Source organism: Rhinolophus sinicus, linkage group LG06 (genome assembly GCF_036562045.2).
Source record: "Rhinolophus sinicus isolate RSC01 linkage group LG06, ASM3656204v1, whole genome shotgun sequence".
NCBI lineage: Eukaryota > Metazoa > Chordata > Mammalia > Chiroptera > Rhinolophidae > Rhinolophus > Rhinolophus sinicus.
In genome coordinates this window covers 154607614-154628854 of record NC_133756.1, presented here as the reverse complement: position 1 = coordinate 154628854, position 21241 = coordinate 154607614, and the positions used below count along the sequence as shown (strand labels likewise).

At 36.5% G+C, this 21241-nt stretch overlaps 1 protein-coding gene and 1 pseudogene across 1 annotated transcript; both read right to left on the bottom strand.

Moving 5' to 3' along the window:
* Positions 1–5857: 5857 nt before the first annotated feature.
* On the bottom strand, positions 5858–6771 carry LOC141572343 (olfactory receptor 4C3D-like; annotated as a pseudogene).
* Positions 6772–16682: 9911 nt separating this feature from the next.
* On the bottom strand, positions 16683–19339 carry LOC141572459 (olfactory receptor 4A15-like; the record flags this gene model as incomplete). The annotated part of the gene is given in 2 exon segments (XM_074337156.1): positions 16683–17521; positions 19309–19339. Coding segments are annotated over 2 exon segments (870 nt in total), but the record flags the coding sequence as incomplete, so codon positions are not given.
* Positions 19340–21241: the final 1902 nt, after the last annotated feature.

Genomic DNA, 21241 nt, shown 5'->3' with positions numbered 1-21241 from the left:
TGAAGCTAAAAGTTACAATCATTAACTAAGCTTCCAAGATGCCAATCATTTTCCAGATATGCAGATAGAAGAAAATAAAAGCGTAAACCTTCTTCTCCGCTCCAGGAAGACCCATATTCCACTTAGCTGACATCATCCCTGCACATGAACCTGACTCAGTGTAAATCATTACTTCCGTGTTTTCTTGTGAAGGAATGCTTCCAGATGAAACAAAGAATTCTAAAGAACAATAAAAATTATAAAACAACTCATTTCTTTTGCACTCACTATGTACCAGCAAGGTGCTAGGTCTGTTACACGCATTATTGCATTTATTTTTCATATCACATGAGACGGGTACTATCACAAATCCCATCTTGAGGATGAGCAAACTGAGGCTTGGAGGTATTAAGCATCTCATCTAAAATGAGTGGCGACTGTGAACCCATGTAATCTCTTTTTGAAACACAAGTTCTTAACTATCACAAGTTCTTAACCATCTATACCACTGAAGAAATGAATAGTGGCTTCAACTTGCTAAATACGAGTCTAATTGTTACTGCAGTCCAATGATACTGTAAAAGAGCTGCTTTGATAGCAAATTTATTCACTAGGGATACTTAAGCAGAGGCTGTCTGTCACTTGGTGGGACTATATTAGGGGGGAATGTCAACTATATGTTCTCTAAGACTCCTCTAAACACCCGAAAGTACCCAAAGACCCATGCTTAGTCTTAGCCCTCTTACTAAACAAAGTACACAGCTAGAAGGCACTCTCTGCAAATCTACTCTATGGACTAACCCCAACCTCTCCCATCTCCAGTCCAAGAACTTCAGAAATTCTTTAACAGTCCTAATGAAATAGAAGGAACACATCGTGGAAATCAGGGTAATTGGCTTTTATTCCAGGTTATCCCTCTAACTCCTAGTTTACATTCTTACATTGCTCACCACTCTGGGCCTCAGTTTCCTCATGAAGAGTATGAAGCAGTTGTGGCAGATGAGTGGAACGATAGAGGTTCAGAGGAGCCAGCCCAGGGATGCTGCTCCTTTTAGACACAGCAGCTCGGTTCCTATCTGCGGTAAATGTTTACACTTCCAAGTAAGATTTTCTTTGAGCTATCTCATAATTGAAAATATTTTAAAACATAGTGCTCTGGAATAGGTAATAATACCCCTTGTCTCTTAAAATTTATTAATTCATCACAGTTCTCTGACTATTAGTACACAACTCAGCTTCTTGGTCTGCTGTTCCAGTAAGTAGAAGGTAAAGATTGTGCAAATACTTTTTCTTGAGTCACATCAAGGTAACCAAAGATCCGGCCCCATCCAGGATGTACTCACAGGAACTTACCTCTACGGAAGAGCTACGAGTCATGCCATTTTAGTTTCAACTTAGCAAATCCAAGAGTGGAAGCAAGTAAATCAGGACCTTTGCGGGGGAAGAAATCATCCAAAAATTTAATGGGAACTTGTTTTGATAGCACCAAAGTTTCTAGTGATTTTAAAGAGATTTAAAACAGATGGTTTAGGTGTCCAAGGATTTAAATAGGAAACAACCCTTGTGACTGGCAGAGGAATTTAAAATTCTTCTGTAGAGGAAACATTGCCCAAAAAAAAGGCAGCCAACTAAGCTATTTAGAAAACCATTCATGGATCTATGCCTGCAATTTTGCTATATTTTGAGCTTAATTTGTGAAGTTTCCAATCCACATCTCAGAAGAAACATCACTAATAAGATGTTCTCCTCTAGGTAACACACCTGGGCTAAAAGACTGCCATCTTCAAATGTGCAGCCTTGCATCATTCCAATTACATCCCTTTGATGCTGTATCTCTCCTGACTGAGGAGCTAATCACATACCAGTAAATTCCCACCCACCCCTGCAATAATCTGTTTTCCCAGAAGCAGACTTTCACTGGAGCCAGACCAAGCCAAGGCTCCATGAACACAAAAGCAAATCAACCAGCCAATTATTTTTTTCCACAACTCTGCTTTCTTCCTTGACAACGGAATGCATACAGAATGATCCATATGCCTGGTAATATAGTTGAAGAAAAGTCAATATGACTTAATTTTAGCCACCCAGCAAATACCAGAACCAATTTTTTTTTGTCCCTTAGTCTGGTACTCTCTTCATCTAGTAGTAATACTATTATTAAAATTGTGTCATATCTAACTGTGGGACAGTTGCCATTATTCAGGATTTTAAAATGTGCCTCAGCCAGAAAAAAATAAAGCTTACGTTTTCTCACTCTGTAACACTTAGTATTCTCAAATAACATGTTTTAATGTAGAAATCTTTGGGGTTGTAGCCTTCATTCTTTTCCCATCTTCAATAGTACGAAATATCAAGAGCCTACATTTACAACATACTTTACAGATTTTAACTGTTTCATTAACACATTTGACCATACACCCTGGGAAGTCTCCTGAGAAGGTGGAGTCTCTCAGTTTTACCAGATAGATCCTCACAGGTGATAAGCCAATGTCTGCGTTTGGATTACCTTTACTAACATTCTCAAGTTACTCCATGCTCTCACCATTTAGACACGAGTTAGGACAGAGTTCCTCTATGTTTTTATCATCACTGCCATCCTAAGGTGCCTTTTCAGACATTCTGGTCCCTTAATCACATCCCTCTAAAATATTAATGCCACAGATATACTACTTTTTTATGCACTTTATGTATATCTGTGCTTTATATATAAAAATAGTAAAGTATTCTCATCCTCCAAGAAACCATTTTACCTACTTGGGGGAGATAGTGTCCCCATTTAAAATGCATGTTACAGTAACCTAGTTTTTTTTTTAAAGGGAAGGGATATAATGTGGTTATTTAAACTTAGACCTAAAATTTTAGCTGTGCTTCAAACAACTACACAAATCTATATCCAATTCATCTCTCCTACATCACGCTCTTCAATAAAAATTTTTCATCATACTCAATACTAACAAAATTATAGTATTCATTTATTTGTTCACTTGTTTATTATCCATTTATTCCCCATTGTGTGGAATTTAAGCTCCACACAAACACAACCCTTCTTTGTATTATTCAATATTGTATACCCAGCTCCCAGAACTCTCTGGCACACAATAGGCAATAAACAGTATTTTGGATAAATAAAATAGGTCAAAATTCCCTAAACTTAATTGACTACAGAGTCATTTTGTAAGTAATAAATATTAACACAATATTAACATTACAGTGTTAATAAGTATTAACACTAGGGAATAACAATAGGAAAAGCTCTACAAAAACATTTAGGGGTGGTCGGGTGGCTCAGTTGGTTGGAGCACAGGCTCTGAACAACAGGGTCGCCAGTTCGATTCCCACATGGGCCAGTGAGCTGTGCCCTCCTCAACTAGACCAAAACACAACTTGGAACTGATGGGCCCTGGAAAAACACACTGTTCCCTAATATTCCCCAGTATAAAATGAAAACAAAAACAAATAAAATAAAATAAAAAAACATTTGGCTCTTCAAGTTTCTGCCCTCATGCCCAGAGTATCAGTCTCCTCAATGATCAAGTTTCTTATTTTTCCTCCAAACATATCTCTCACTTATGTGTCACCTTCTTTCAAGTTCAACCATTTGAATTCCATTTTTTGAGCCCATTACATCCCACTTTTCATGATGCCCATAAAGGGAAATACATCTGTGGAAATGAGATCATCCAATGGCTTTTCCCCAACATAAGAGGAATCAAGAGACTGCAAGTAACCTGGGAAGCAGAGTTCAAGGGAGAGCTGAAGGGAAGAAAGTGGCCCCTCAAACAAGGGATGAAAGCCTCAAGGACAACCTTCTCAATGTGTCCAGTGGTCACTTCTGTGTTTCGATATTTTCACATCATACAAGCAAGGAGTATTTTGAAGTCGGAAGAATAGATGACTCAGAGTCTAAAAGACTTAATATTATTGTTTAGCTTCATTAAGCCTCATTTTTTATTTGTATAAAACGGAATAAATGCCTATCTAATAAAACTTGTTTCTATGATGAAAGTATGTAAATAACATATCAAAATGGATGCCTCATAGTTGGCCTTCAACAATAGTTAGCTCACTCCCTTCACTTAACGTCTAATATTTTCACTGAAATTAGACCAAAGTATCCTTATATAGTAGATCCAAACATTATTTTTTCTTACTAATTTTCTGGAGTAAACATACTTGTTTCCTTATATATTGTTTTAAGTATCAAAAATAATCAGATGGCAGAGAAATTCTTAATGATGAGTGCAAAGGGACATCTTAACATTCTTTAAATTATCCACACACCAGCAAGACTCTATCCACTGAGAATGTCAGTCTGCCTTACATTTCCTCCTTCAGTTCTTATGCCTTCCAGGTTTGCTGTTGACAATTTATAATTCTCATTAATCTTCTCACCACTCCACAGAGTACTTGGTATAGCCCCTGAGGCATAATCATTGGCCTTAGTTTCCCTCTTCAAACTCTTATTTTGTCTTAGAGTAGAAACATTTACTCAATACTTTTCCTACCCTTACCCCCAGCTTACTCTTATCTCCTAACCACAAACCATTTACATAGTTTAGATTCCGTTGAACTGTTTATCACCAGCAATCACGAACTTGACCATTTTAATAGATTGTGTTGATTATATCCTCTTCCAGGCCTAGACTTCATGGGAAAGATTCTATTTCTTATGAATTTAAAATAGCCATGCATCAACTATAACACACAGTCACCCCACAGAACAGGTGTACCACATTCTGGCATTATTGTATGGTCAAATTATGGAAGAAGTACCTCCAGATGACCAGTAAGTTTGAGAAAGGGTTATTTGTGAAAAGTAACATGAGTTGGAGTGTTACAGTCAGAGAAGCTTTGCTTTATAAAGCTTCGCTTTATAGTAATGTAGAATGACCTGGTATTTTCCATGTACACAGAGGAGCATTATTGCTGAAATATGTTGCTATATGTGAGATAAGGCTACAACAAACGTGGTATCATCTTTCTTGAAGGGTAAAGTAAATCTTTAAGACTGCTGATAAATTTATTATCTAGAAATATAAATATGTCACAGGCAACTGTGTTTTATCTAAAAGAAAGTAGGACCGCAATTTGGAAGACCTGGATTCAAATTTTGTAGCTGAAACTCTTAGATGTGTGAACTCAAACAAGTAAATTAGAAAACAAAATCCCTTGTCTTCAATTTTCTTCTCTGTAAAATAAGGATAGTATTGGAACTACAAACTTAGTACATAGATACATCACCTACAAATAAATCATACGTACAGAGCAACAGCTTTGGAACCTAACCATAGGCCTTTTTGTTGAGATCAAGTAAAAGAATGTTTACCCTTGTCACTTCAAATAGTTCCTCAAGTCTTTGTATGGAAAAATAAAAAGCTTCCTTTATATTCAAGAAAAACTGTGAGCCATAGGACATTTAATAAAATAATACCAAGTTAAAAGTAATTTAAAGTTTCTAGCTTATTATTTTTGTGCCAAAAAAATTGAGATAGATTATGAATTATTTTTTCCTTTTGTGGGGGGGGTCTCTCTTTTTGCTTTGGGCAGATTCATAATGCTCCCAAAAAAAAAACTCATTAGTGATTTTCCCATTCCCCAGCTGCCGCTTACCCATATATCTAAGAATTTTTATTCTCATTTTTGCTCTACCACAAGATAATGAAAAATAAAAGAAGTTCTGAGACCAAAGTCCTATGAAAAAGCCAATTTCAGCCAAGTAACATATGTATGAGGAGTTTAGTAAAGGATCAGGGAGACACTGGAGAAACACATATTCTAGACTCATCAAACTATGGATTTATGGTTGTTCTTTCCTTCGTATATCCTGACTATGTGTATATCTGCATATGCATGTATGTATATCACTACATTCTTGGCATTATGAACAGCCTGTTACTCTCCTCTTCAACAAACTCCTCATGGCATTTTTCACCTCTGTGTTTCTCACTGTGTAAATGATAGGATTAAACATGGGAGTGAGGATTGCAAAGAACACAGTCACCAACTTGTCCACAGGGTAGGTGACCACAGGACGCATGTAGGTGAATATGCAAGGCACAAAAAAGAGTACAACTACGGTAAAGTGGGAGCCACATGTAGAGAGGGCTTTGCGCCGTCCTTCAGTGCCGTGGGACTTCAGGGAGCTCAGGATGACTACGTAGGAGACGAGCAGCATGGAAAAAATGAGCAAACACATGGCCCCACTGTTGGCCGCCACTACCATTCCGAGCCTATAGGTGTCGCTGCAGGCAAGTTTCAGCAGTGGAAAGAGATCACACATGAAGTGGTCAATGACATTGGGACCACAGAAGGGCAAGTGGACTATGAAAAGAATCTGTACAGTGGCATGCAGGAGGCGGCAGAGCCCCTGTCGCATGATGGTCATGTAGTGCAGGGGCTTGCAGATGGCCACATAGCGATCGTAGGCCATGACAATGAGGGGGAGGATCTCTGACCCTCCCAGGAAGTGCTCCACAAAGAGCTGAGTTAGGCAGCTACCCCAGGAGATGGGTCTCCTCTGGTACAGCAGGTCGATGATCATTTTGGGGGTGGTGACAGAAGTGTAAGAGGCATCTATGAAAGACAAGTATGTGAGAAAGAAGTACATGGGAGCCAAAAGTGTGGGGCTGAGGGAGATGGTAATGACAATGAGCAGATTGGCCAGCACAGTAAATAGGAAAATGAACAAAAGACAATGAAGAGAACTTTCTGCAAGTGCGGATTCTGTGTGAGTCCCAAGAGAATAAATTCAGTCACATTGTTGGGAGGCGGAGGCGATCCATTCAGGACGTATTAATAACACCTTCCTGGGCCTAAGTTACCTACAAAGAGATAAAGAATGATACCTGTGAATCATGAAAGGTAGTCTGAACTTCATAGTTCAGACACAGGATAGTCACTGTAACTGGGGAGCATGACCTTGGCACCCCTGACCCCAGTAATTGTTTCAATTCTTTCTCACTTCCTCCATAACGCTTTCCAACTCTTCAGACACCTAGTACCTGTTACCTATAAAACATCTATAGGGCAACGTTTCATGTATAATTTACTGAGATCTGGATTGAGATCTGGATTCTCCTTCTGGTTCTAATTCTCAGTGAAGTTGCTAAGTTATTTCAGCACCCCATGCTGACAAGCCCTCCTCTGTGTCTGTGAGCTTAAAAATTGTAACTCTCAGATGTATTTCATAAGCTGTAAAGTGCTGCATATAGTAAGAGTTATTTCCTCTTCCAGAAGAATTTGCATTTGACTCATAGCTCTAACTGCAGAAGGAAAGATGTGGTTGATAAATATGTATCATAAGCAGACAGTTTGGAGAAATGTGTAAGTGGTTGGAGACACACCTCCCTGGTACCTACCATAACACATATATGATCATGTGTGTTTCTCACTGTGCCTGTCCAGTACCTGGCATCATGTCTGCAGTGTCTGGCACCTATTGGGTGGTGAATAAATGGTTGGTGAATTGCCATACTTCCTTCATCTCCATGTGTAAGACTATGCATGCTTTCCCAGCCCACAAGCCTAGGAATTCCATCATTCTCATGTTGTTTATCATTACTCTCTACTTTATGAAAACATAAATAAACTTTTGAGAGGAAGCTGCATTCCAGTGAATAGTTTCTGACACATTATATAGGGTAAGTATAAAATATTAATTGCCTCTAGGAAAGAGTATGTTACTGAGTTATTTTACTTTCATGATAATTACAGTGTTAATTAATATTTTTTATTCTTCAAAATTCTGTTCCAAATACAATTTTAACACAGTGACATGATATAAATTTACAGCTTCAGTAGGCTGGGATCAAAAAACACAAAACTATTGGATAGGTGTTCAATACATGAGGATTTATCAAGCAAAGGAAGCCCTGTTTTCAAAGTTTTAAAAATAGAAATTTAATACACAGAATGGAAAGAAACAGTCTATAGATAAGATAAAGTACTATACATCTATACATAGGTACACTCACAAACACATATAAAATCTATTATTTCCTATAAATACTTATTACACATTTAGTTATTCAATATTTATTGCACATTTACTATGTAAATTAATGTATATTGGTCCATATGAAGTCATGAAAAGTGTACATGTTAAATGCCTTCAGTAATCCACCCTCAACATTTTATAACCAAACAGCAGCAGCTCATCCACCCTGATATGAATGATCCTCCTCCTCCTTTAAGGTTCTGCGATAGGCATTCTCATGCCTCCTCCTCCCACCCTCCCATCCTCCCACACCATCCATCAGCCATCATTCCTTGTTACAAGATAAGGCATTGTTAATAGAATGAGGACATTGGGGGACATAAATTTCCGAAGAAGAAAAAAGAAAAACAGAAATCTAACAAAATATATTCTGCAAAATCATTTCTTTTCCTTTTAAAGGTAAATGGATAAAGAGCTTTATTTTTAATTACCCAAAATGAAAACCATACACATATGTGAAAACAAAGAGCAGCAGCCCCACCCTTACTCTGGAGAAAAGATACAATGTACACAGTAAGAGTAAGATAGAATCAATAAAAATGATTCAGAAATAACTATAAATAGAAATTACTTTGTCTTTTTCCTGTGACTTCACAATATTTCTGTCTAGGAATACACCATAAAGGAAAATATTTTAAAAAGACAAAACTCATTATGTACAAGTATGCTCAACATAATTATTAAGAGCTGTGGAAAATTAGAAATTGCATGGAATGTCCAAAATTAGAGAAATGGGTAAGTAAAATACAATGCATCTCCTTGAATAATGTATAGTTTTAACAGAGATATTTATAAAAATTTTTGCAATATACAAAAGTTCTTATGTTGTAATATTAAGGGGAAAATTTGGATGCAAATTTTGAATATATAATGTGATTCTAACTAACTTAAATACATATCAATAAAGAAAAAAGACCCCAAAATATGTTTAGTTCTTAGTTGGTAGTATTACACTCAGTTATATCTTTCCTGATGTTTGACATACTGAAGAAGATATTTAATTTCAGATTGGTGGGTTGAGGGGTGATTATATGATTTGTAAGATCCATTTAAACCCGAGATTCTATAATTATATGATTTTCTGGGGGAAAATCTCACCTATGAACTTGTCTGACATAGCTCCATGGCCAGGGCCCCAGGCAGCTGTTAGTACACCAAGAAAGTTGTAAAATGCCAACTAGCTCAGCTACAATAAGTGTCTTTGTTGACTTGTAAGTGGCCTCTTTGGCTAAGTCCTTTGTCTTGAGCCTTATAAGTGCTACCCATATCCTATTTGCAGGCAAAGACGGTAAAGTTTCTTAGCTGTGGCTAATTAGACCTCACGGGATTTCTCCATCATTAGCAGATCTTGCCAAGAACCCAATTATCTTCACATAACTGCACATCAGAAGAGAACTTTTATAATGTTCATCTTTAATGTTCAACTCCCTCTTAAGTCTACATAAAGACAAAATGTCATGACAAGAAGAAAAAGTTGACCACTTATGAATCTGGATATTTAATAAAAATGAGCTAAATATGGAGTTTGTATATTTTGGTATTGGATAAATTAAACATTTAGGTGGGTAAGTATTTGGCTTTTATTTTCTCTTTATAATACTTTGTTTTTAAATTGATCTACCATTCATGGTGATCATAATTTTTAAATATTACGAATGTATTATGAAGGTAGATTCAGTTGAATTTTCTGACAGACTTGATGTGGATGTGAAAAGAGTCAAACTTGCTTCAAAGTTTTGGACTACATCACCTGAAGACAGTGTTGTCATTTACTGAGAAGATTTCAAGTCTAGATGCCACAACTAACACAGCCAACATTTGCTTGAGTGTTACAAGTGCCAGACATACTTAATCTTTATATCAACGTCAAGTCAGATACTATTATTATCCTTATTTAACAGGTGAAATAACTAATGCTTAGAAAGAGTAAAGAAGTTGTTCGATGGAAGTCAGTAGGCTGGGCTGTGACCCCTGACTTACATTGAAATAAAGAGCAAAGGTGATTCTATAAAATGGGTTCAACCTCTGAAACTCTTGACTATTTACTGTGAATCAAAGATAATTGGCTCAAAGAGTGGCAGTTGAGAGTGAAGGGACTACTAGCCTAGTATTTGGCCCAAAGTTGATACAAAGTAGACATCTGGCAATCTCAGCTATTTTAATTCTTATTGAAATTGTTTTAAAAGTGTAGGTTAACATCATTGAAAATGTATGACATTTGACCATGACTATTAAAATTATGTTGTTTCTATTATGCCACTCAAAACAATGAATTATTAAAAACAATGAGAACATGATTGTCTATCATCTATCTGCATGGCTTTTAACCACCCAGCACACATTTTTTCTTCCTTCTTTACCAAGGTGACTATTTGGAAGCTATTTACACACACACATACACACACACACACACACACACACACACACAAGAATTATTAATTTTGGCACTAGGCAGATAGAGACAATGTTTGTTGCATATGATTACAGTTTTAACATGAATGTTAAACATATTCTGAGATAAAGAAATATATTTACGATAAGTGTTATTCACTGATACTCTTCCCTTCGAACCCATTTATTTCCACTTTATTGCTCAGCACCATCCCTCTTCCATAAAAAAAAAAAAAATGATCTCTACTTGTTCACTGCTCTCCATCCCCTTCTTATGTCTCTAGATTGTTCCCTAGAGTTATCCTTTAATATATAACAGTAAATACTCAAGGAGTAAATCATATTTCTCCTCTATGAGTTCCAGAAAATATTCCTTCAGTCCCTTCTGAAGAAAGACTGGTGAGAATAACCTGAGTAGCCTCTGGAGATGCAAAGCTATCCAGAGGTCCAGGAAATGTGAAGATCCTAGTCTGCCCATCAGTGATGAATGTCATAGAATAGAAACCAGGGCAGTTATATTGCAAGAACTTTAACCAGCCTTCTTTGTCATCCTCCAGGCTGAAGAATAAGGGTATGTTAACAGGTAGTACCACCACAGATAAAATAAGGCAAGGAAACAAGTTTTTCTATGTGAGTCTATGAGCCAAAGAGAGAGATCCAGTTTTCTTAATGTTTTCTCTCTTCGCAAACATGGTTGCCTTGGTCTCCTGGCTTGCTCTTGCAATAATATCATCTAAACATCCTGGAGAATTAATAGAGACATTATTAAATAAGATAGAATTGCAGTATTATCACAACCAGATAAAATTCACTTGCTCCTTTTATGAAAACATTGTATTTCTCAGAACCTTTTATTTACTCATTCATTTATTGATCCTTCATTTGCTCTACTGTCCAAACCTTCATTGATTTCCATACTAATTCAATAACCATTTACTAAGCCCCTCATGTAGAGAGTTTCCACATCCAGAGCTTTCTGAATGAAGGATTCAGCAGGTGTCCTTGAATAAGAACTCTGTGATGTCACCACAAACGGGCTGGAATTAGTTCTACAAAGAAGGATGCAGAGACATATGTCTGCTCTCAAAGAGCTCATGGTCTGTGTTATGAAACACCAACTTTCTAATGAAAAGAGAGAAAACTTGAAAAATGTCACAGATGCACAGAATGTATGCAGAGAGCCACAGAAGCAAATGCAGATGCCCAGGATGACATAGCCCTGGGTCAGGTCCTTGTGACTGGCATGTTGACTCAGACACTTCAGCATTTTGCACTGAAGATAAAATCTCTACACTTAGTAGAGATTAGTATTCTAAATGGCTAATCTTGAAAGAACCACCTGAGTTTCCTCACTTCTGGAAGCAAAAGACTGTTATTTCTTGTATAAAGAGATTAAAATTTGGAAGCAATGAGGTTCCAATTCTTTTCTATATTTTACCAAGTAGGATCATCTCAACTCAAATGTGATGCAAGAAGACACAGCTTCCACCAATAACCATATGTTTTAATAAATAGCCTTGCTCACACAATAACACACATGGAACAACTCAGAGCACCTCTCCCAGCCATGTTCTACCTCATTGAGAACCAAACTACACATGAGTCTACTAAACAATCAATTAGTACAAAAGCTATGTCATTTTAGTGCATTTAAACAAGGCAACCCTTGCTGACTTCAGGAGTTAAAGAAACATTTCTCCAAAATCTTTCAACCTGATGGAAGTAAATTCATTTATTATATTGTTAAATTTTATATTTTTGGAAAAATACAGGCACAATAATGTACAATTATACAAGAAAATACACAGAAATAGAACAAAATGGTATTACTTTATAGGTTTATTGTAATGCTGAAACTAACATATTTTTCTTTTTATTTATCTGTATTTTGTATTTTTCTGAAGATTATATAGTATTCTAATTTTAGAAAAGATACTTTAAAAATTTTTTAAATACTTTCTGAATGTTCCAATAGCACTTGCTCATCTCAATTTCCATTTTGTGCTCTCAGAAATATTACAAGTTCTGAGAACACTAAGAGCTAAGGAAATTAGGCTTACTTCTCTGAAAGATGTAAATAATTTGATAAATTATAAAATTCTGTGTGGAGGTTAGCTATTATTATGTAATGATTAAAATTAATATTGACTGTTTCATACATGCTAGGCACTAGGCAAAGCATTTTATATAAATTATCTCATTTAATATTTTTAAAAGAGTCATATGATCGAAAGTTTCCTCCTCCTAATTTACAGATAGGAAAATTGATACATGGATAGGATAAGCCTTGTACCCTGGACATAGTTAGTGAGGAGCTGACCTGTAGATAGAATTCGTCTGTCTGGCCTCCTCTTCATCTTGACCTTGACCCCACATTACCTCCCACATAAAAACTTACCAAGGTAGTTACCAAAATCCTTCTTTAACATCTGTCTTTCAACAAAGGCTTTAAGGCTTTCTCATCCCAAGTCATGGAGGCATAAAAGTGGATTAAAAACACTTGGAGATTTGAAGTATGTCAGCTTCTTTCTCTGAGAATTTCCCATCTGCCCTCTCAAGGGAATTGAGAATTACAAATTTATTTATCATTTCCTTTGTTACATCAGTTAAGAACATTACTGACCCTGTCTATTTCTAATCTGCCCCAAATTCATATGAACCATATCGTATCATACATTGAACGCTTATTATTTGCATTCCACTTTAATATTTAATCTCAAAATAACCCCATGAGATGACTATATTATTCCCAATTAATAGCTAGAAAAGCTGAGGCTTAAAATGGTTTATTTCACTTATCCAGGCATGTGTAACTAGTACGTGATAAAACTAAAAGCCAATTTCTGTTCTCTCAATTCTCCAGTGTTACCTGCCTAATTTAAGAGCTCGCCAAAATCACAAGTCTCTGGAAAGTGTTGGACCTTGTTCCACCTCATGCAGAATAATAATGATGTATTTCATATTATATTATAATAAGAGTTTTCTGGTAATTCAAGTAATGAAGGCCAGAATTTTATCTTAAATAAGAAAACAGAAAATCTTAGGCGTTGAGAATTGAATGGGTCACTGAAGAGTAATTCATTCTTTTTGTTTTGCATATGAAGAAACTGAAGTGGGGAAGGAAAGAAACATTCCCAAAATTACATTTAGATGGTAACAGATTTTAAATTTCCTAAATCCCAATCTGTTTATTTTTCCCTACTGGAATAGCTGATATTCTCACTTGTTACAGAGTAATTCAAACAAAAGAAGTTATTTTGTTTGCCCAGTTGATCTACATAATTACTTCAACGAGCTGCATTGTTTCCCAAGTGAGACCTGCATTGGGACATAAAATGCTGAGAGATCATAATCAAATATATCCTTTGACTTTGATTTTGAATAAAAATATCAGCCTAAGATGTCTTATTTTGGAGCAAAATTAATATAAGACCTGGTCTTATTTTAATATAATATAAGACCAGGTATAATATAGCATAACATAATATACTATAATGTAATATATAATATAATTTTGCTCCAAAAGATGCATTAGAGCTGATGGTCCAGGTAGGTCTTATTTACAGGGAAACACAGTATAGGATTTTCTCATATGAAGGCAAATCACAAAATGTAAAGATGACACAGGATTTTTTTTTTTTAGCTCCCATTTTCCAAACAGATTTAGCTTGTCTCTCCATTTTATGCCCAAGCCAAACAAGTAAATCAAATGGGAATGTGATAAGGTTCACTCCATGCATCTGTCCCAGCTCTTTGGTAGACCAAGGACACGGTGCTGCTTTTTGTTACTATTTGGACAGGAAGATTAATACCAAATACTTCTACTCAGTCCTTCGTACCATGACAACTTCACTCCAGGAATCAGAGACCCACTATAGAAATGTACGGCTCCTGTAGAGTACATTAAGCCTTCTATATAAGCAGAACTGGTCCACTCTGATAGCTTTGGGTCAGTATTCTTCCAGCTTCCATCTGCATTCTGACCCGTGGACCCCAGTGGCATTCAGCCACCAGGAATGAGTGTTAGCTTAGAATCTATTTCCCATAATCTCCAGAAAGATTTTTGTATTTCTCTTTGCCCAAAGCACAGTTCTCCTGGTAAATGGTCTCAGAACCCTCAAAGAAAGGTTAGGATGAAGATTTACACCGTTTGTGGTGACATCACAGAATTCTTATTCAAGGATACCTTACGAATCCTTCATTCCAAAAGCACCAGGGGTGGATAAAACTCTTCATGTCTGGTATTGGATCAGGAGCCATGATTTTCCTGAATTGAATCAGGCCTCTGTTCATCAACTAGATTAATTTTTATCATCATCATCATCATCATCGACTGCTTGGGTTGTCATCACAAAATACCATAGACTTGGGAGCTTAAATAACAGGCATTAATTTTCTCAGCGCTCTGAAGGTTGGAAGTCTATGATGAAGGTGAGGCCTCTTTTGCTGGCTCATAGATGCTGCCTTTTCTCTCTGTCCTCATGAGGCCTTTCCGCTGTGCACACAGAGAGCTCTGGTATCCCTAAAAGGACACCAGTTCTATTGAATTAGGGCCCCACACCTATGATCTCAAGAAGGGCCAGCTATTCCAGTTCCCACGTTTCAAGGCTTTCAAGCCAAGGTACCAGGTATATGAGTGAAGAAACTTTTCAGATGACTTTAGCCTCAGCCAATTTCTGACCACAAGCTCATGTGAGATGGTGAGCCAGAAGTACCCAGCTGAACTGCTCAAATTCCTGACCCACTGAAACCATCTGAAATACTAAAGTGATTGTTGGGGTTTTAAGCCACTAAATTTGGGGGTGAGTTTTTTATGTGGCAATAGGATCTGAAACATGGCAGTGTTCTTATTTCCTCCACTAAAGAATAAATGAAATTTCATGGCTGGTATTCAATATGCATTAAATAAAACTAGTCATTAATATTATTAAATACACTAAGTAAATCCAATTATAAATTGAAAAAGAAATGAAGGCAAAAATAAATATGGATTTTATGCCCTAGAATCTATGTTCTGGATTGACTTTTCAACAAGGAAACATGTAATGCCAGAGTCTGAAAAAAAAGAATCTTCGTAATATAGTATTTGACCACCAAAACCTCTATAGAGCTATTGCAAACAGAAAAGACACCTTTAATTTATCACTTAAGTCAAGAACGTAATTTTTAGAGAATCGGAAAGCATTCACTATGTAAAACAAAACAATCTATTCCCAAAATGTTTAACATTTATTGCATGTTTTAAAAGTGTGCCCGGAGAGGTAATTTAGTGTGGGCAGACTCTGGGGCTGCACTGTGATATTAGAGGCTTAAATATGTATTTCAACCATTGGAGGAGGCCAATTGGTCTAGATGTGCAGAATAGGATTGTACAATTTAATTTTTCAGTCCAAAATTTGATCAAAATATAGAAAATCAACCATGTGTTACCATCACAGTATGATGTTAACAAAGTTCATTTCTCCTAGATTTATCCTTAGCTACGAACACATGCTGTGAATTTGTAAATTAATTAATTTGACCAAGACATTTATTTTACTGTTAGATTAGCAATGTTTTTAACAATCCGAATATTTAATTTTAAAATGTCACTTTCTTGGACTAAAAAGAAACAAGTTCTAAGAGATCACATTTCTATGTAGAAGGGAGGTACCATACTCCACAAACAAGAACCTGAAATAAAACCCAACAAGGAAAAAAAAATGTCCACTGAAAAATCTTAACATGGTATGATTATCTCCGTAAGGGATTAAACCTATGCAATTCTCCTTTCTACGGGCTACAACATATTCTCCTTAGAGATCTTGAGATTATTATGCTAAGTGCAATAAGTCAGAAAAAGTCAAGAACCATATGACTTCACTGATATGTGGGATATAAAACTGAAAGCAACAAAGGAACAAGACAAGCAAACAAAGAAACAACAAATCATAGAGATGGAACAGTTTAGTGGTTGCACGAGAGTAAGGGGGAAAGGGGTCGTAAAGAAGGGTAGTAAAAGTGGGGAACGGGGGTCAAATACATAGTGATGGAAGGAGACCTGACTCTGGGTGGTGAGCACACAATGTGATATATTAGATGATGTATAATAGAATTGTACACTTGAAACCTATGTAACTTACCAACCATTGTCACCCCAATAAATTTAATAAAAAAAAAGAAAAGAAAGAAAAACATACATAGATGCAGTTTTTAAAAAAAGATTAATATATATGGCTGTTTCAGAATAATTAAGCTAAACAAGTCAAAGGAAATTATTTTCTACATGTAATCACTGATAGTGAAAGGATTCCTTGATTCTATGAAAGAATAAAAATCATGTTCTGCATGAGGAATACAGCCCTCTTCCAACAAAGGCCACATATTTACTCCAAAGTTTCCTCATGGCATTTTTCATTTCTGTATTCATCAGGGTATAGATTAAGGGGTTTAAAATGGGAGTTATGAAACTTAAAACCACAGTCATGAATTTATCAATGAGAAAGGTAGAATGGGGCCTTGCATACAAAACGATACACGGAACAAAGAATAAAATGACCACCGTTATATGGGATGCACAGGTGTAGAAAGCTTTTCATTTCCCTTCCAAACCATGAGTCTTAAGGGAATGTAATATGACCCCATAGGAAGCCAGCTGAATGAAGAAGACAGTGCAAATTGCCCCTCTATTAAAGATCAGACAAAGTCCATTGAGGTAGGTATTGGTACAAGCAAGTTTCGATAAGGGGTACATATCACACACGAAGTTGTCAGTGACATTGGGGCCACAGAAAGGAAGCTGATAAATAAAAAGAAATTGAACCAACGAGTGAAGAAAGCCTCCAGTCCAGGCCACGAGCAGCAGGAGAACACATACCCACCAATTCATGATGATCAAATAATGAAGAGGCTTACAGATAGCCACACATCAGTTGTAGGCCATCGCCACCAGAAGAAAGACTTCAGTACCAGCAAAGAAATGTTCTCTGAAGACTTGAGTCATACAAGCATGGAAGGAAATAGTCTTTTTCTCGTACATCAAGTCTGCAATCATTTTGGGAGCAATGGAGGTAGAATAGACAATATCTATAAATGATAAATAAGACAGAGAAAAGTACATGGGGGACCCCAGGGACTGGCTGGCCATGATGGTCACCATGATAAGCAGATTGCCCACTAGTCTAGATCCTTTTAAAACAGGGGTGTCCAAACTTTTTTCAACGTTTTTTACCAAGGGCCATATGTGGTAAAATACACAAACAGCCGGGCCACTCACTCGAGGTGAAGTACGTATTGCCTCACCTGGTTTATTTAAGTGAACTAAATATATTTTTGGAATTTGCTGCGGGCCAATTAACAATGGATTGTGGGCCGCAGTTGGCCCATGGGCCGCAGTTTGGACACCCCTGTTTTAAAACATGATCACAATCCATGCCTAAATGTTTCCATTGAATACTCTGTGTGGTAAAACCTGTTTGCCACGTAAGCAATAGCTTTTTAAAAAAAAATTTAATTGAATAGAGACCATAAAAATGATGCAGCAAAAATGTTGAGGTCCTAATAAATAATCAGATCATCTGATTTTTAAAAAATAAAAAAAGACTAATTTTAAAGAACTATCACATTTTCCGAGTCAATTTCTTCATAGTAAAGGAAAAATGCTACCTCTAAAACCTGAATATGGCTGGCCAGACTTGGGGAACAAATATAGAAAACTAACAATCCGAAAGGGTGGGGTGCCTATCTCATATATACATGTAGTCTTTGTCAGTTTTTATTTGTTTTGTTTTATAATTTTGCAGGGGTGGCCCTGGATGCCTGCAGTGCACTTTATGAAAATTCAGGTTCTAAACACTGGTTTGGAATTTGAGCCTTATTATTTATACTTATCAACTCTGTGACCTTGGGTAAATTATTCAACATCATCTATTTAACGAGACTTATAATAGCATCTAACGTGTAGGAAGGTCTTAAGGATTAAACAGAGTAATGCAAATAAAGCTCTTTGAAAATTGTCTGACAAATAATCACTAAATAAATTCAAGATATCTATTTATATTAAATATACTGTTATTTATTTTCCCATGACACTTTAATGCCACATCTCTGAAATTCGTTTTATGTAAGTTTCCCCAAAGTCCACGCTCTTCTCTAGTTATCCAAAGGAGCATTCCCTGAGGGACGGATGGATTGACTGGGTCATTATTATACACAATTATGAAAGCTATACTTTTTTACCATTTGCATTACTGCATGGAAATGTCCTTGGCTGTCTTTCTCCATACCTCATTATCCTCTTTGAAATTTATCATTAAAACTAATCTGAGGGATCTTCTTTTTCTAAATTAAGAGGTCAACTGGATGCATAATGTGATGAGTCCAGTTTCATTCAATATTTTTAAGACCCTAAAGATGAGAAAATACCCATGCAATTAACTCACAGACAGAAATAGATGTTGGCATTTTCTTTAATATTCTGTATTTCTTGTATCTAACAAAGTTCATGAATTCTATTTCCACAGACACTAAAATTCACTTTCTAATAGGGTATATAGTAAGTACAGGTCTATGAATCTAATAAATAACTAAATTTCTCTGAACTCAGCTTTCTACATTATAAGTTTTGACTTCCCCTTTGTAATGCGAGGCTATTAATTTACATATCAAAATATTATTTGGGGTATATCCACAAAAGAATAGAAACCAGGGACTTGAACAGATATTTGCACAACCATGTTCACTGCAACGTGATTCACAATAGCCAAAAGGTGGAAACAAATGTCTACCAAATAGGGAATGTATAGCCACGTTGTGGTATATACAGACAATGGAATATTACTGAGCCTTAAATAGGAAATTCTGACACACGCTACAACATGGATGAATCTTGAAGACACTATGCTAAGAGCAATAAGCCAGGCACAAAAGGGCAAATATTTCACCATCTCCCTTTTATGAGGTACCTAGAAGAGTCATATACACAGAGATAGAAAATACAATAATGGTTACCAGGGGCAGGGGGAGAAGGAAATGGGGAGTTATTGTTTAGTGGGTGTAGAGTTTCAGTTTGGGACGATGAAAAGTTCCGGAAATAGACAGTGGTGTTGGATGCACAATAATGTGTTAGGTATATTTTACCACAATAGAAAACATTACCAACAGAAATAAAATGTCTACACAGCGCCAGAGCATTTAAAGATACCATACATACAATAAGAATTTATATAGAGCTATCGTATTCCTTACTATTATTCATCAATATATTGACACAAAATAAATAATTGTTGGATTCCCCACATAAAGCACACTAAAAAAGTTACTGTGGAGACCTTATATACATCATGTTTTACTGTTATGCTATGTATTTTCTCTATTTCGGTTTGCGTTTAAACAACTCAAATACAAAAAATTGAAGAAAATTCTTTGTCATTGTATTTATTCTATAATATTTTATGAAATGGAGAAAAGTATGTACTGTGTTTCCCCGAAAATAAGACCTAGCCAGACAATCAACTCTAATGTGTCTTTTGGAGCAAAAATCAATATAAGACCCAGTCTTATTTTAATATAATATAAGACCAGGTATAATATAATATAGCATAACATAATATACTATAATGTAATATATAATATAATTTTGCTCCAAAAGATGCATTAGAGCTGATGGTCCAGGTAGGTCTTATTTACAGGGAAACACAGTATAGGATTTTCTCATATGAAGGCAAATCACAAAATGTAAAGATGACACAGGATTTTATTTTTTTTAGCTTCCATTTTCCAAACAGATTTAGCTTGTCTCTCCATTTTATGCCCAAGCCAAACAAGTAAATCAAATGGGAATGTGATAAGGTTCACTCCATGCATCTGTCCCAGCTCTTTGGTAGACCAAGGACACGGTGCTGCTTTTTGTTACTATTTGGACAGGAAGATTAATACCAAATACTTCTACTCAGTCCTTCGTACCATGACAACTTCACTCCAGCGATCAGAGACCCACTATGGAAATGTACGGCTCCTGTAGAGTACATTCAGTCTTCTCTATAAGAAGAACTGGTCCACTCTGATAGCATTGGGTCAGTATTCTTCCAGCTTCCATCTGCATTCTGACCCGTGGACCCCAGTGGCATTCAGCCACCAGGAATGAGTGTTAGCTTAGAACCTATTTCCCATAATCTCCAGAAAGATTTTTGAATTTCTCTTTGCCCAAAGCACAGTTCTCCTGGTAAATGGTCTCAGAACCCTCAAAGAAAGGTTAGGATGAAGATTTATACCGTTTGTGGTGACATCACAGAATTCTTATTCAAGGATACCTTACGAATCCTTCATTCCAAAAGCTCCAGGGGTGGATAAAAACTCTTCACATCTGGTATTGGATCAGGAGCCATGATTTTCCTGAATTGAATCAGGCCTCTGTTCATCAACCTAGATTAATTTTTATCATCATCATCATCATCATCATCGACTGCTTGGGTTGTCATCACAAAATACCATAGACTTGGGAGCTTAAACAACAGGCATTAATTTTCTCAGCGCTCTGAAGGTTGGAAGTCTATGATGAAGGTGAGGCCTCTTTTGCTGGCTCATAGATGCTGCCTTTTCTCTCTGTCCTCATGAGGCCTTTCCGCTGTGCACACAGAGAGCTCTGGTATCCCTAAAAGGACACCAGTTCTATTAGATTAGGGCCCCACACCTATGATCTCAAGAAGAGCCAGCTATTCCAGTTCCCACGTTTCAAGGCTTTCAAGCCAAGGTACCAGGTATATGAGTGAAGAAACTTTTCAGATGACTTTAGCCTCAGCCCATTTCTGACCACAAGCTCATGTGAGATGGTGAGCCAGAAGTACCCAGCTGAACTGCTCAAATTCCTGACCCACTGAAACCATCTGAAATACTAAA